The sequence below is a fragment of the Piliocolobus tephrosceles genome, chromosome 11 (assembly GCF_002776525.5).
Source record: "Piliocolobus tephrosceles isolate RC106 chromosome 11, ASM277652v3, whole genome shotgun sequence".
In the NCBI taxonomy this organism is placed as follows: Eukaryota; Metazoa; Chordata; class Mammalia; order Primates; family Cercopithecidae; genus Piliocolobus; species Piliocolobus tephrosceles.
The window spans coordinates 81,942,932-81,960,561 of NC_045444.1; the positions used below are offsets into that span (position 1 = coordinate 81,942,932).

Sequence of the window (17,630 nt, forward strand, 5' to 3'; positions counted from 1 at the left end):
TAAGTGAACAGTTCAATAGTGTTAACTATGTTCACATTGCCGTGTGACAGATCTCTAGAACAGCAAGATTTCTTTATATGAGATTATTATTATGAGTTAACATTATGCCATATCTTTGCATCCAATTAGCTTGAGAACTAAAATTTTAATTTGCTATGACTGTGTTTATAACAAAAACATTCAAGAATATCATGTTAACTCTGTATTCTTAGAAAAACACCGCCATCCTTCTTGCAGAATAATCTAAACTCTTGGTCATTCAAAGTACATCAGAATTCGGACCCATCCTTCCTTCACAACCAGGCCTCACTGAGGCACCTGCTGGTCCCCCGCCCCCGCCACTTCCCTGGGCCCGAGCTTTGATGCATGACACTCATTGGGCCAGAATGGCACATGACTGTCATCTGAAGAGGTTATGAACTCACTGAGGGCAGCACTGTGCTTTATTCATTCTTGCATCTTCAGGTAGAAGGTTGTGCGTACAGCAGATAATTTTTTTTGAGGGGGTATTAAACTCACATCAGTCTGAACATTGTATTATAAAGAAATATTTCTAGAACCAATGAAGAAAATAATGCCTTTCCCAAATTCTTGTTAATCTTTTCAAACATGTGCCTTTTGATACCATATAGGAAAGAAACCATTAAGAATCAGAAAACCTGACTGGGCACAGTGGCTCAGGCCTGTAATCCCAGCACTTTGGGAGGCCCAGGTGGGTGGATCACGAGGTCAGGAGATCAAGACCATCCTGGCTAACATGGTGAAACCCCGTCTCTACTAAAAATACAAAAAATTAGCTGGGCGTGGTGGTGGGCGCCTGTAGTCCCAGCTACTCAGGAGGCTGAGGCAGGAGAATGGCGTGAACCCAGGAGGCGGCACTTGCAGTGAGCCAAGATCGCGCCATTGCACTCCAGCCTGGGCGACAGAGTGAGACTCAGTCTCCAAAAACAAAAACAAAAAGAATCAGAAACCCAGAAATGTACTGTTATTTAGAGGTTGTGTGATCCTGGGACAATCACATTAAATCTTAAATCTCTGAGCCCCATTTCCTCAATGGCAAAACTTGCAAAATAATCTTATCCTTCCCACCTCACCAAGGTGTTGGAAAATGAAATGGAAATAATTGCAGAAAACTTAATAAACTGTAAACTATGCTGAAAATGCAGGGTATTATCAGTAATTTGAAATTAAATAAAGTAAAAAATATTTGTTGGGCATAGTCTCGCCTTCTGGGGTGATGTAGCAATACATTGCAAGAACCATAAAAATTCAAAAAGCAATACAGTAATGCCTTTTCTAGAAATTTATCTTAAGGATATAATCAGATATGTACCCAATGACTGGTATCTAAGAATATTTACCAAAGTAGTACTTATAAAAGTGAGAATCTAAAAACAAAAACAGTCCAATGTCTAAGGGTAGGAAATTGACTTTAGAAAGCAAGTTTACTGAAGAAACATTAGTGAAATGGAAAGCTTTTCTCATTATTAAGAAAACAAGAAGGATATAAAGCTGTCCATTGGGAATGTGGTATGATCCCAATTTTACTTAAATCTGTATATATTTAAATAATATATATTCCTAAACTTGGTCCTCAGTACAATACTTGTGGGATTTGTTATACAAAAACAACCACCACCTAAGTTTTGTTTTCCAATCCGTTTGGGAAGCACTGAATTAAGATTACACCAGCTGGATTCCTACAGGACTTCTTAGTGCCTAGTATACTAACATGCACCATGAACCTCTAACAGCCATCCTTAAACAGTATGTGCCTGCTGTGATTCTATTTAAAGAGTGCAACTGGTCCATTAGATATTATCATCTCATAGTATCATTGGAAAGAACTATGTTCAGAGAAATCAACTAGTCCATGGCTATCCAGAAAGAAAGTGACTTTACTAGGACTCAAACCTAGAGCTGTCTGACTTCAAGCCAGTGCATCTTCCTCTATTCTATGCTGTCTCTTAAGGTAAACTGTGATGACAAAGGTGGCCACAGAATCATTATATGCTGTGTGTCGGAGAGGGGACTCTGCCAGGCTAGCAGCTGCAAATCTTGCTTCAGAACTCTTACCTCAGTGACAAATTGATAATCATAAATTGTTCCTTTTTCAGGAAATGTGACCGTTAGTGCCTTTGAGGATGTTTGCTCAGTACCACTCTGTAATTTAAACGTATTTCGAGTTCGATCTGAAATTGGACCTTCCATAAGTTCTCGAAGAATCTTATTAAATTTCAACCGATCATCATCTGTACAAGAAGCACCAATGGACCAAATCAATGAAAACAGAAAAATGCCCTGCATTGGAGAGATGAGAAGATTAAGAACAATTAAAGAATAATTTTAATCTGTCCTTGAAGCTTACATATCAGATCAGCCAGATTAGTATCTCTGAAAGGAAACACATAAGCTCAAATATATTAGTAGGTCATCTCAGGATTTTGTAATCATGAGAGTTTTAAAAAATCAAATCGCATGTCTTATAAAATCTTAGAGAAGATAATACAAAACAAAGAATACATTCTGGCCATAGTGAAACTTCAGAATGATTAATCTAGTAAATCTCATATTTTCAACACATGACAGCAGCTTGATATTAAAAGGAACATAGAAATAACTTACTATTAAGGTATTAAGGCACACTTTAATAAAGCAAATAACGTACCTATCCATTTTCTGTTTAAATTTTGATATGGTGGGTTTACTTTAAGTAGAACAAATTTAAATTATTTTATTTGTAATATCTGAGCATTAAGTGTCTAAACTAGAATTGCAATTCCGCAAGCAAAAGATACTAGCTTTCTTCTTTCCAGACTCAAAAAGAGGAAACAGGGTAGAAGACAAGACCCACCAATAAGGTAGGAAGCCTGTTTGCTTCTTTTAAAACAAGGTATTTTATTAAATACAAAGCCAAGAGATTCTGGACTATGCTCATGAAAATTCTGGACTCTACTTCAACCCTATTCACCTACTCCTAGTTTACTCACAGAATTTCTCTCCAGAAACCATTCAACACTAAGTTAAAACTTAATTTATTTCAAAACATATAAGTTAAGCAAGTACCATAGTGACCACGGTAGAAGTGCTACCATGAGTAGTGCAGTAATATTTTCATCAAAAAATCCGAAGTCTACTGATATTTTTATTCCCATTTAATAAATCGGTTTATTGATTACCTATATATTTTCTTGTTTTCCTTAATCCAAATATATATTTATATATACACACACACATATGTATACAAATAATTTATATCTCATGAAAAAAGGAAGAAAAATCAAGGGAAAAAAAGCAATACATTATTTTAATTTGGAAAGGAGGTAAATCTCGTTGCCAAAATGGTCACTGACATTTTGGGAATGGATCATTTCTAAGGCTGGTCAAACGACCTGAGATTTCAGTAGTAGATCTGAGGTGATCCGTGGGCTCCGCCCAAACCTCATGATGTACCATGACTGCCAGTCAAGAAGCTTCCCCACCAGCACTCAGAATCTAGGGCCTGGCTCTTTGCTCACTCTTCAGCTACTGCCTGTCAACTAGTCTCCAACTTCAGGGGCAAAATGAGTTTCATAAATTAGGAAGCTTTGGGGAAAGCAGTAGATACCTGTCTTTCTGTAGCAGGATACAGTGGGCAATGGACCTTACCTCAAGCAAAGAGTAAGTTTCTCGATCACTTCTCTCCTTTAGTTTGACTTCATCAGCAAAATCATCCATAAAACAGTCTATTAGATTCATTAAGGATCGGACCAAGTTTGTATCGGAAGTAGGAGATAATTCCTGAAAAGTCAGTAAGAAAAAGTCTAAACAATTTAAAATAGGTACTAGCTAAACTATCCCCAGCTAATATTTATTAAGCTCATTTAATTTTAACAGCAATAATTTTAAATTCATACTACCTATGAGTAGGTACTATTATTACAATTCACTTGGGAGAACTGGATGTTACATTTAGGTAGTGTGCACTCTTTAACCTTTCATATTGACTCTCAAATTTTAAAAAATTGCTGTTACATGTGTAGTTAATTTAAGATATGGATTCCATGGTATATTAATTTTATAAATAAAAACACTAAAAAAATTTCATAGAAGGCAGTTAATCTGTATATCTAAAATGTTTAATAAGTAAAATCAATTTTAGAGCATATTTATAAGCCACAGCAATACTCATAGTAAACTCATCACAATGAAATACAATTCCAAGTCTTGGAACCCTCAAAAACCTTGCTGGAGTGCTGAAATTGTCATGCACTTTACTTTTTTGCTTGTCACCATGATAGTTTATAAAATAAATGAAATAACGTGCAATGCTCTTAGAACCATGCAGCATATAGCAAGTTCTCATAGGCGTTTGTCTTCTCCCCACGCAGCTCTCTTCCAATTGCCAAAGTCACAGTGTTTGGTGATTAACAAGTAAAAATTAACTCTCTGAAACAGACTCCCTGAAGATTAGAAGCAGGTGACTTCATGTTCAGCTGCCACCTCATTAGAAACATCAGAAATGACAGCTGAGTTTCTAAGTGTGGGACTAAGTATTACTGATGCAACACTAAAATACAAATAGCTATCATTACAAATAAAACAGATAATTATTACTACAGAGTAAATAACAAGCATTCATAATTTCTTCAAGAGATAACAGAAGTGCACAGTACATTTTTAAAAGCTTGCATTATAAGTTTCATGCTTTCCTATAGAAAGGATGTTTCAGTTATATAGAAAATTTGTTTATTATTTATATTATCTAAATTCTCTGACAATGCCAGAATAAAAGTCATAAAGGCCCTGAAGCTTATTTTATTATGACCTCAGTTCATACATGTTTAATTGTTTTTGAAACACGATTACTTCACACCTACAACATATTTCAGTTACAGCCAAACTTCTTGAAAGCAGTATGGAAGACACATCACTTCCTTCAGATGTTCTTCCCTCTTTCCTCTCTCTTGTCTAAATCACTGATGTACCTGTGATTCTATCCCTTGCTCTCTTCTTTTTTTCTCTGGAATTTTTCTTTAGGTAATCTATATTAATGTGGTTTTAAGCTCCGTTTTCCAAATCTGTTCCTTGAGCTAAACTTCTGCTTCAAAACTTTTTGTTATATCTTCAACAGCAAGAGAACTATCAACCCTATTTCCCTACATTTGTTCCTGGGCCAAAGTCATTCTAAAAGACCTTTGGTCAGCATCTCCCAAAGCAGAAATTAAACATTCTTGCTCTATAATTTCCAGCTGGAGAGAGTTCAACCCTCAGAGGCAGGAGACTCCCATTTCCTTGTCATTTTCCTCCCTTCTACCATCCCCCCTCCCTTCCACCATACCCCCTCCCTTTCCTTCCCCTTCCCAGCGTGTATTGAAAGAAAGAAAAATGAATTTGCCTACTTTAGGACTTCTTTCCAGTCCTTCTACCATGGACTGACTGGCTTATTTTACAAACTTTGGATAATAAAGACTATTGTAATAATGGAAATTATTTAAAATGCAATAGCCCATCAGAAAAAAGAAAAAACATTTTGACATGGTTATGTGGGCCTTTGAGTTCTCTTTTTTTAGAGAGAGAGAAAAGAGTAGCACCAATATACCTCATTTGAAATATTTTTAGTGAATTGTATGAATTCTAATTAAAAATTTTAACTTAATCAGAAAAATGTTTTGATTTAATATCTCTTAGTTGATAATAAAAACAGACATTAAAATTGATATGTAAGTCTAATTTGAGTTTTCCATTTATTTTTTAATCTTAAAATTCTCATTTCTCTTACCTTTGTATGCTTTCTAATAAATTCAATCGAAACAGGGACCATTCTGTCAAATAAGCTCATTATAAATTCCTTCTGAATAACACTGACTGACGCAGGTAACATATTCACCCAAGATAACATCAGTGGTCTCCACCCTAACATGTGAGGCTCCATGTAAATCATGCCACACCTGGAAACCTGGAAAGCCATAAGTGGTTACCATCAAGGGAATGCTTATAAAATAAATATGATTTGGCACCTCTGTTTCTTACAATCTTCAGCAAAGTCTTGGAGGAGGGGAAAGCTTATATTATTTCATGATCTCGATTTTTGTGTCTAACTTTACCAAATAGTCCTAATCCAAGAGGAAAACATCCTGACCACTAAATGTGTCAAGGTATGTCAACAGATATATCTGTACTTTGAGAATCAAAGATTGGTCTTAAAAGAAATTCTGTTAATATTTTTTGTTTAAAGTCAAAGGTACTAAGCAAATACATGCATTCATAATATCTTATAATTTATAAAAAGATGTCTAAATGGAGAACTTACAGTTGCAGGGGAAGCAACTTCTAAATCCATTGGCTCAAAAATTAGATTCATTTGTGGTGACATTTGAATAATCTCCCCACTCATGAGACATAGCTTCTTGTTGTCATCCAACACAGTGTTCATATTCTCAATCCACACTGCATCTACTGGACCATCAAAAATTAACCATTTCCTATCTGGAGTCTGTTTCATGCACATGTGAACAGAGGGCAAAAATATAATGATGATAATATAAGGAAACAGTCCAATAATATTATTCAAAATTTTAAAATATAAGTACTAGGATTAATTTCATCATGAAAATGTAAAGGCACTTTTTGAATAAAGATTACTACGTGTGTGTGTATGTGCACACACACATGTATATAATATGTATCACTAAAGAAGCCTATACTATATATGCCATGGACAAGACAAAAATATGTCATCTTTCCTTAAGATTCAATCTTTTTCAATCTCTTCCTTCCTTCCCTTTCTCTTTCTCTTTCTTTTCTTTTTCTTTCTTTTTTCCTTTCCTTTCCCTGTCTTTATTTTTTTTTTTTAATTTTTAATTTTTAAAAAATTTTTCAGGGTCTCACTCTGTTGCCTAGGCTGGAGAGCCAAGTGGCATGATCATGGCTCATTGCAGTTTCTGCCTCCCCGGCTCAAGCAATCCTCCCACCTCAGCTCCCAAATACCTAGGACCATAAGTGCGCACCACCACACCCAGCTAAATTTTGTATTTCTTGTGGGGTTTCACTACATTGCCCAGGCTGGTCTTGAACTCCTGAGCTCCAACTGCCTTGGTCCCCCAAAGTACTGGGATTACAGGCATGAGCCACTGCACCTGGCCCTTGATCAATGTTTCTGAACTCAAATATATTAACATGTTTTAGAAAGTAATATAAGTAAAAAATATATAACTGTCAGGAAAAACAAAATTATTCAGATTATCTGACTCTATATAGTTTCATGTTTATGCAAATTAATTGCCCTTGTGTGCTAAACCAAATTTCTTATCCCCTTCACTGAATGAATTCACACACATACATACATGTGTACACACTCCCCTTGGGCTGAACTCTCTCCTGATGGTATAGAAAATTACAACCAATATAACATTCACAGTCCTACAATGATGTAATAAGTAGGAAAATATTTACACATTGTCCAGAATATAGTAAATGCTCAACAGATATGAAAGATTAGTCAGGTATTAGCCAGAGTGTACAAAGATGGATTCTCCTTTTCAGATCCTTATAATTCAAGCTTTTTTGTGTACAATGATTCCTCGCTTTTCCTTCAGCAAATATGAGTTCAAGTTGAAGTGATGAAGGATTTGAATCCTTAGCACATTCTCAGTCCCTGCAGCCAACTGCATTAATCTATAAGACAATGGGTCTGTCTCAGGCTCAAGCCACCCCACACCCACACTCAGAGTCTAGTTCTAGCTGTGTTCAGGAAGGAAGCAAGGAAGAGCTACAGCTCGGTGATCATCCTGAGATCAACTTCCTTTTCTGCTGTGGGCTTCCCATACCTGTTTTGCATCACTTTGGGAAACACTACCGTGCAATGGTGAGACCTTGGGCTTCACAGTCTCAAGGACCTCACTTCTCATTTGACTCTACTGCTTATGAGCTGTGGACTTCAGGTGAAGTACTTACTCCCTGAGAATCAGTATTTGTGGGACCTAGCTTCCTGAAAAATGTAATGTAAGCTGTAAGAATAAAATAGAGGTATGTCATGATTATTTCTGTGTAAATAATGTAACTGCGTATATTATCTAGTGACTTCATCTCTTATTCTTAGCCAGAGTGCCTCCACTGTGGCAAGAGAGGACCTAAGAAGCCACATCAAGAGTTCCATACCTCTGTCTGCTTCACCTATGCCCACAATTTCTTTTATCCTTGAAATTACTACTAACACTTGACTTTGGGCAAGATCTCTGCTGCATGAGAGTCAGTTCTTATGTCGCTCATTGCCTAAGGTCTTTCCAGCAATAACAACAGAGCTGAGATTTCACACTTTATCCATTATTACCTGACTCATGAGTCATGCTCTGCTGGGTCCTTAAGTGGGTAGACAGCATCAAGTTTAAAATGTATGGTAGTCAGACGAAAGAAAACACTTATAAAAAAAGATTTGATAAACAAATTAAATGTCCTGAGCCTAGGCCCCTTTTCCTACACTACTAGCTTTAGCAAGCAGTCTCTCATATAATCACACTCTCTGCAGAACCTGCTAAAATATGGCAACCCTGGAGGGTCCCACGCCCACGGAGCCTCCCTCATTGCTAGCACAGCAGTCTGAGATCTAACTGCAAGGTGGCAGCGAGGCTGGGGGAGGGGCGCCTGCAATTGCTGAGGCTTAAGTAGGTAAACAAAGCCGCTGGGAAGCTCGAACTGGGTGGAGCCTCTGCAGCTCAAGGAGGCCTGCCTGTCTCTACAGACTCCACCTCTGGGTGGAGTCTGACAGCTGTCTGACAGCTTTGAAGAGAGCAGTGGATCTCCCAGCACAGAGGTTGAGATCTGAGAACGGACAGACTGCCTGCTCAAGTGGGTCCCTGACCCCTGAGTAGCCTAACTAGGAGTCATCCCCCACTAGGTGCAGTCGGACACCTCATACCTCACATGGCGGGGTACACCCCTGAGACGAAGCTTCCAGAGAAAGAATCAGACAGCAGCACTCGCTGTTCAGCAATATACTATCTTCTGCAGCCTCTACTGCTGATACTCAGGCAAACAGGGTCTGGAGTGGACCTCAAGCAATCTCCAACAGACCTACAGCTGAGGGTCCTAACTGTTAGAAAGGAAAACTAACAAACAGAAAGGACACCCACACCAAAACACCATCAGTATGTCACCAGCATCAAAGACCAGAGGCAGATAAAACCACAAAGACAGGGAAAAAGCAGGGCAGAAAAGCTGGAAATTCAAAAAATAAGAGCGCATCTCCCCCTCCAAAGGAACGCAGCTCATCACCAGCAATGGATCAAAGCTGGACGGAGAATGACTTTTGACAAGTTGAGAGGAGAAGGCTTCAGTTGATCAAACTTCTCAGAGCTAAAGGAGGAACTATGTACCCAGTGCAAAGAAACTAAAAATCTTGAAAAAAGAATGGAAGAATGGATAACTAAAATAATCAATGCAGAGAAGGCCATAAACGAACTGACAGAGATAAAAACCATGACACGAAAAATACGTGACAAATGCACAAGCTTCAGTAACCGACTCGATCAACTGGAAGAAAGAGTATCAATGATTGAAGATCAAATGAATGAAATGAAGCAAGAAGAGAAGTCTAGAGAAAAAAAAGGAAAAAGAAATGAACAAAGCCTCCAAGAAATATGGGATTATGTGAAAAGATCAAATCTACATCTGATTGGTGTACCTGAAAGTGAGGGGGAAAATGGAACCAAGTTGGAAAACACTCTTCAGGATATCATCCAGGAGAACTTCCCCAACCTAGTAAGGCAGGCCAACATTCAAAATCAGGAAATACAAAGAACACCACAAAGATACTCCTCAAGAAGAGCAACTCCAAGACACATAATTGTCAGATTCAACAAAGTTGAAATGAAGGAAAAAATGTTAAGGGCAGCCAGAGAGAAAGGTGGGGTTACCTACAAAGGGAAGCCCATCAGACTGACAGCAGATCTCTCAGCAGAAACTCTACAAGCCAGAAGAGAATGGGGGCCAATATTCAACATTCTTAAGGAAAAGAATTTTAAACCCAGAATTTCATATCCAGCCAAACTAAGTTTCATCAGTGAAGGAGAAATAAAATCCCTTACAGACAAGCAAATGCTTAGAGATTTTGTCCCCACTAGGCCTGCCCTACAAGAGATCCTGAAGGAAGCACTAAACATGGAAAGGAACAACTGGAACCAGCCACTGCAAAAACATGCCAAAATGTAAAGACCATGGATGCTAGGAAGAAACTGCATCAACTAATGAGCAAAATAACCAGCTAATATCACAATGACAGGATCAAGTCCACACATAACAATATTAACCTTAAATGTAAATGGACTAAATAGTCCAATTAAAAGACACAGACTGGCAAGTTGGATAAAGAGTCAAGATCCATCACTTTGCTGTATTCAAGAGACCCATCTCACGTGCAGAGACACACATAGGCTCAAAATAAAGGGATGAAGGAAGATCTACCAAGCAAATAGAGAACAAAAATAAGCAAGGGATGCAATCCTAGTCTCTGATAAAACAGACTTTAAATCAACAAAGACCAAAAGAGACAAAGAAGGCCATTAAATAACGGTAAAGGGATCAATTCAACAGGTAGAGCTAACTATCCTAAATACATATGCACCCAATACAGGAGCACCCAGATTCATAAAGCAAGTCCTTAGAGACTTACAGAGAGACTTAGACTCCCATACAATAATAATGGGAGACTTTAACAACCCACTGTCAACATTAGACAGATCAACGACACAGAAAGTTAACAAGGATATCCAGGAATTGAACTCATCTCTGCACCAAGCGGACCTAATAGACATCTACAGAACTCTCCACCCCAAGTCAACAGAATATACATTCGTCTCAGCACCACATTGCACTTATTCCAAAATTGACCACATAGTTGGAAGTAAAGCACTCCTCAGCAAATGTACAAGAACAGAAATTATAACAAACTGTCTCTCAGACCACAGTGCAATCAAACTAGAACTCAGGACTAAGAAACTCAATCAAAACTGCTCAACTACATGGAAACTGACCAGCCTGCTCCTGAATGACTACTGGGTACATAACGAAATGAAGGCAGAAATAAAGATGTTCTTTGAAACCAATGAGAACAAAGATGCAACATACCAGAATCTCTGGGACACATTTAAAGCAGTGTGTAGAGGGAAATTTATAGCACGAAATGCCCACAAGAGAAAGCTGGAAAGATCTAAAATTGACACCCTAACATCACAATTAAAAGAACTAGAGAAGCAAGAGCAAACACATTCAAAAGCTAGCAGAAGGCAAGAAATAACTAAGATCAGAGCAGAACTGAAGGAGATAGAGACACAAAAAACCCTCCAAAAAATCAATGAATCCAGGAGCTGGTTTTTTGAAAAGATCAACAAAATTGATAGACCGCTAGCAAGACTAATAAAGAAGAAAAGAGAGAAGAATCAAATAGATGCAATAAAAAATGATAAAGGGGATATCACCACTGACCCCACAGAAATACAAAGTACCATCAGAGAATATTATAAACACTTCTACGCAAAAAAACCTAGAAAACCTAGAAGAAACGGATAATTTCCTGGACACTTACACTCTCCCAAGACTAAACCAGGAAGAAGTTGAATCCCTGAATAGACCAATAGCAGACTCTGAAATTGAGGCAATAATTAATAGCCTACCAACCAAAAATAAATCCAGGACCAGATGGATTCACAGCCAAATTCTACAGGAGGTACAAGGAGGAGCTGGTACCATTCCTTCTGAAACTATTCCAATCAATAGAAAAAGAGGGAATCCTCCCTAACTCATTTTATGAGGCCAACATCATCCTGATACCAAAGCCTGGCAGAGACACAACAAAAAAAGAGAATTTTAGACCAATATCCCTGATGAACATTGATGCAAAAATCCTCAATAAAATACTGGCAAACCAAATCCAGCAGCACATCAAAAAGTGTATCCACCATGATCAAGTGGGCTTCACCCCTGGGATGCAAGGCTGGTTCCACATACGCAAATCAATAAACGTAATCCACCATATAAACAGAACCAAAGACAAAAACTATATGATTATCTCAATAGATACAGAAAAGGCCTTTGACAAAATTCAACAGCCCTTCATGCTAAAAACTCTCAATAAATTCGGTAGTGATGAAACATATCTCAAAATAATAAGGGCTATTTATGACAAACCCACAGCCAACAGCATACTGAATGGGCAAAAACTGGAAGCATTCCCCTTGAAAACTGGCACAAGACAGGGGTGCCCTCTCTCACCACTCCTATTCAACATAGTGTTGGAAGTTCTGGCTAGGGCAATCAGGCAAGAGAAAGAAATAAAGGGTATTCAATTAGGGAAAGAGGAAGTCAAATTGTCCCTGTTTGCAGGTGACATGATTGCATATTCAGAAAACCCCATCATCTCAGCCCAAAATCTCCTTAAGCTGATAAACAACTTCAGCAAAGTCTCAGGATACAAAATCAATGTGCAAAAATCACAAGCATTCTTATACACCAATAACAGACCAACAGAGAGCCAAATCATGAATGAACTTCCATTCACAATTGCTTCAAAGAGAATAAAATACCTAGGAATCCAACTTACAAGGGATGTGAAGGACCTCTTCAAGGAGAACTACAAACCACTGCTCAACAAAATAAAAGAGGACACAAACAAATGGAAGAACATACCATGCTCATGGATAGGAAGAATCAATATCGTGAAAATGTCCATACTGCCCAAGGTAATTTGTAGATTCAATGCCATTCCCATCAAGCTACCAATGACTTTCTTCACAGAATTGGAAAAAACTGCTTCAAAGTTCATATGGAACCAAAAAAAGAGCCCGCATTGCCAAGACGATCCTAAGTCAAAAGAACAAAGCTGGAGGCATCACGCTACCTGACTTCAAACTATACTACAAGGCTACAGTAACCAAAACAGCACGGTACTGGTACCAAAACAGAGATATAGACCAATGCAACAGAACAGAGTCCTCAGAATAATACCACACATCTACAGCCATCTGATCTTTGACAAACCTGACAAAAATTACAAATGGGGAAAGGATTCCCTATTTAATAAATGGTGCTGGGAAAGTTGGCTAGCCATAAGTAGAAAGCTGAAACTGGATCCTTTCCTTACTCCTTATACGAAAATTAATTCAAGATGGATTAGAGACTTAAATGTTAGACCTAAAACCATAAAAACCCTAGAAGAAAACCTAGGTAATACCATTCAGGACATAGGCATGGGCAAGGACTTCATGACTAAAACACCAAAAGCAATGGCAACAAAAGCCAGAATAGACAAATGGGATCTGATTAAACTAAAGAACTTCTGCACAGCAAAAGAAACTACCATCAGAGTGAACAGGCAACCTACAGAATGGGAGAAAATTTTTGCAATCTGCTCATCTGACAAAGGGCTAATATCCAGAACCTACAAAGAACTCAAACAAATTTATGAGAAAAAAACAAACAACCCCATCAAAAAGTGGGCAAATGATATGAACAGACATTTCTCAAAAGAAGACATGAATACAGCCAACAGATACATGAAAAAATGCTCGTCATCACTGGCCGTCAGAGAAATGTAAATCAAAACCACAATGAGATACCATCTCACGCCAGTTAGAATGGCAATCATTAAAAAGTCAGGAAACAACAGATGCTGGAGAGGATGTGGAGAAACAGGAACACTTTTACACTGTTGGTGGGATTGTAAACTGGTTCAACCATTGTGGAAAACAGTATGGCAATTCCTCAAGGATCTAGAACTAGAAATACCATATGACTCAGCCATCCCATTACTGGGTATATACCCAGAGGATTATAAGTCATGCTGCTATAAAGACACATGCACACATATGTTTACTGCGGCACTATTCACAATAGCAAAGACTTGGAATCAACCCAAATATCCATCAGTGACAGACTGGATTAAGAAAATATGGCACATATTCACCATGGAATACTACACAGCCATAAAAAAGGATGAGTTCATGTCCTTTGTAGGGACATGGATGCAGCTGGAAACCATTATTCTCAGCAAACTATCACAAGAAGAGAAAACCAAACACCGCATGTTCTCACTCATAGGTGGGAATTGAACAATGAGATCACTTGGACTCTGGAAGGGGAACATCACACACCGGGGCCTATTATGGGGAGGGGGATGGGGGAGGGATGGCATTGGGAGTTATACCTGATGTAAATGTTGATGGGTGCTGACGAGTTGATGGGTCAGCAAACCAACATGGCACAAGTATACATATGTAACAAACCTGCACGTTGTGCATATGTACCCTAGAACTTAAAGTATAATAAAAATAAATAAAATAAAATATGGCAACTAAGTTAACATGTATTGGTCTGTGGATTCTTTTCATGAGGGTGGGCAGCAGAATAAGCCAGGAGTAGGTAAGTGCCCACTCTCCATTCACAGCCCGCGGCAGCCGGCATGCCACTTACCTCCTCTGCTTTCCACAAGGCAGTCATTCTCTTCCTAATATGCTAAAGGAAAAGTGTGGGAACTTTAAGACATCATTTTGCAAAGGTATGCAATTTCTTCTCTAAGCATTGGTGTGTATCTAACAATTAGCGGGCATGACAATAGCCGCAGCCCAAAGAGTGGGTGAATGAAGAACATTACTGAAGAGGCAAAAGGATCAAGTCATTCAGATGTTCTCATTTCTAGTTCATCTCACATCTGAGAAAAGAACCAGAAATACTTTGCCCTGTCCTTTTATTTTTCCTACCCTGTCTTCTGTATACCTCCAGAGCAAAGAAGCTTGGTCTCTGGCATTTTTGTAGGTGCTGACATTTTTTTTTTTTTTCACAGAAGTACTGCCAGAATATCCAGTACTGTGTTTTAAATAAATATCTTAATTTACATATACAATTAGTTTGCTTGGAAAAAAGAAATTTGTCAGAAATAAATATCTTAACCTTTTAAGATATGCATGTGAAAGTGTTAGAACTTACCACTGAAGAAGCAAATGCTCTAAAACTGACAGCAAGGACCCCATCGGACCATTCATGGGACACTAAATCAAACTGTCCGTACAGTTGGCCCATGGTGACAGACTTAGGATTTAAAACAGTTATTTGAACTCTGTTTTCTTCCATTAGCCCCTTAATGAAAAAAGATCAAACATTTATTTATGCAAAGAATATTGTCTTTATTCATAGAAAACATTATTGTGTATATAGAAAATCCTAAGGAATCTACAAAGAAAGTATCAGAAGTAAGTAGTGAATTTGACAAGGTTCCAGCATAGAAGGTCAATATGTAATAATCCCAGCACTTCGGGAGGCCGAGACAGGCGGATCACGAGGTTGGGAGATCGAGACCATCCTGGCGAACACGGTGAAATCCCGTCTCTACCAAAAAAACACAAAAAACTAGCCGGGCGAGGTGGCGGGCGCCTGTAGTCCCAGCTACTCGGGAGGCTGAGGCAGGAGCATGGCATAAACCTGGGAGGCAGAGCTTGCAGTGAGCCAAGATCACGCCACTGCACTCCAGCCTGGGCAACAGAGCGAGACTCTGTCTCAAAAAAAAAAAAATAAATAAAAAAATAGATAAATAAATAAAATAAAATAAAATAAAATCAATTGTATTATCTACATACAATGCTAATGAACAACTGAAAAATAAAATTTAAAAAACATTCACAATAGTATTTAAAAGCTCACAAAATACTTAGGGAGAAATTAGCAAATGTTGTGCAAGATCTATCATCTATCTATCTATCTATCTATCTATCTATCTATCTATCTATCTATATATATTTTTTTTTTTTAGACAGAGTCTCACTGTGTCGCCCAGGGTGGAGTGCAGTGGCCGGATCTCGGCTCACTGCAACCTCCGCCTCCCGCGTTCACACCATTCTCCTGCCTCAGCCTCCCTGTATTTCTTAAACTACAAAATAGGTTGGCAAATTCTCCTGTAAAGGACAAGATGGTAAATATTATAGGCTTTGCAAGTTTCATATGGCCTGCCACATATTCTTCTATGTTTTTCTTTTTCTTTTTTTAAATTAACAGTTTAAAATGTTAACACTATTCTAAGTTTATTGGCATTCCAAAAAAAGGCTTGGGGCTGAATTTGACCCATGTACTGTAATTAGCTGACCCCTGCTACAAAACAACCTCTGAGAGAAAATTAAAAGATCTAAATATAGAGAAACAGCTATTTCTTGTGGAGTGAAAAAGTTAAGGTTGGTAATTTGTCAATTTTACCCAAAACCTTGAAAGCTGGTCTATGGCATTACAAAAGACATTAATGCCCTCTGGACATAAGCTTTTTGTTGTTGTTGTTGTTAATTAATTGGCTTTTTAAAAAGCGGCTTACAGAAATATTGAGCAGAAAGTACAAAGATTCCCGATACTCTCTCCACTACCCAGACACAACACTTTTCCTTATTATTAACATCCTGAATTGGTATGGTAAATTGTTACGGCTGATGAATTCATATCAATGTATTACTATTAACTAAAGTCCACAGTTTACACTAAGGGTTCACTCTTTGTGTTTTATAATGATATGGGTTTTGCCAAGTGTGTGGTATCATTATTCCCCATTATAGTACCAAACAGAACACTTTAACTCCCCTAAAAATCCTCTGTGCTCCACATATTGGCAATCATTTATTTTTTATACGTAAAAACATAACAAGTTCAACTCTTTCTAACATTGCCTTCTGCCTGGCACTCCCGAGCTTGGGACACAAACTACCAAACTGGGGGGGGGAAAAATGGTGAGAATATTAAGCTTTTTGTTTTTTCTTTTTCTTTTGAGACAGGCTCTCACTCAGTCACCCAGGCTGGAGTGCAGTGGTGCAATCTCGGCTCACTGCAGCCTCCGCCTCCTGGGCTCAAGTGGTCCTCTCTGAACCTCAGCCTCCTGAGTAGCTGGGACTATAAGTGGCACACGCCACCACGCCCAGCTAATTTTTTGGGCTTTTTACAAGTAGGAACAGGGTTTCACCATTTTATCCAGGCTGGTCTAGAACTCCTGGGCTCAAGTGATCTGCCTGCCTTGGCCTCCCAAAGGGCCAAGATTACAGGAAAGAGCCACCACTCCCAGAAGAATAGTAATCTTCTGGCTCTGTTGCCCAGGCTGGAGTGCAGTGGCAGGATCTCAGCTCACTGCAAGCGCCGCCTCTCGAGTTCACAACATTCTCCTGCCTTAGCCTCCTGAGTAGCTGGGACTACAGGCGCCCGCCACCACGTCCAGCTAATTTTTGTATTTTTAGTAGAGACGGGGTTTCACCATGTTAGCCAGGATGGTCTCAATCTCCTGACCTTGTGATCCACCCGCCTCAGCCTCCCAAACTGCTGGGATTACAGGCGTGAGCCACTGCGCCTGGCCCAGAATAGTTATCTTAAAACAATAAAACAAGTTCAATATGTTTGCTTTCTTTTGTGTGCTCAGGAAGGCGACAACGATGTATCTTCCTAAATTAAGAAGTATAGGAAATCTCTATTATCTTCTTAACCAGAAAAAAGTTGCTGTCACCAAAGAAAAGTTTTTATCCTAAACGGAGCAAGGCTAGTGTGAAGCTATAGCTTGTTTATGGTGGCTAAGGAAGACTGCCCTATGACATAATCACAATGTCACCCTTAGAATTCCCTGAAAATGAGCCATTTAGACTTTA

General features: G+C 38.6%; 1 protein-coding gene across 1 annotated transcript in view; it reads right to left on the minus strand.

Moving 5' to 3' along the window:
* Window positions 1-17,630, minus strand: part of DNAH7 (dynein axonemal heavy chain 7) — a 358,505-nt gene that overhangs the window by 133,898 nt on the left and 206,977 nt on the right. Inside the window, exons 31-35 of the mRNA XM_023217897.2 lie at window positions 14,956-15,105; window positions 6,293-6,475; window positions 5,762-5,938; window positions 3,649-3,780; window positions 2,077-2,301 (exon numbers count right to left, since the gene is read on the minus strand). Of these exons, the coding sequence (XP_023073665.1) occupies window positions 2,077-2,301; window positions 3,649-3,780; window positions 5,762-5,938; window positions 6,293-6,475; window positions 14,956-15,105 (867 nt within the window). The remainder of the gene's footprint in view (window positions 1-2,076; window positions 2,302-3,648; window positions 3,781-5,761; window positions 5,939-6,292; window positions 6,476-14,955; window positions 15,106-17,630) is intronic.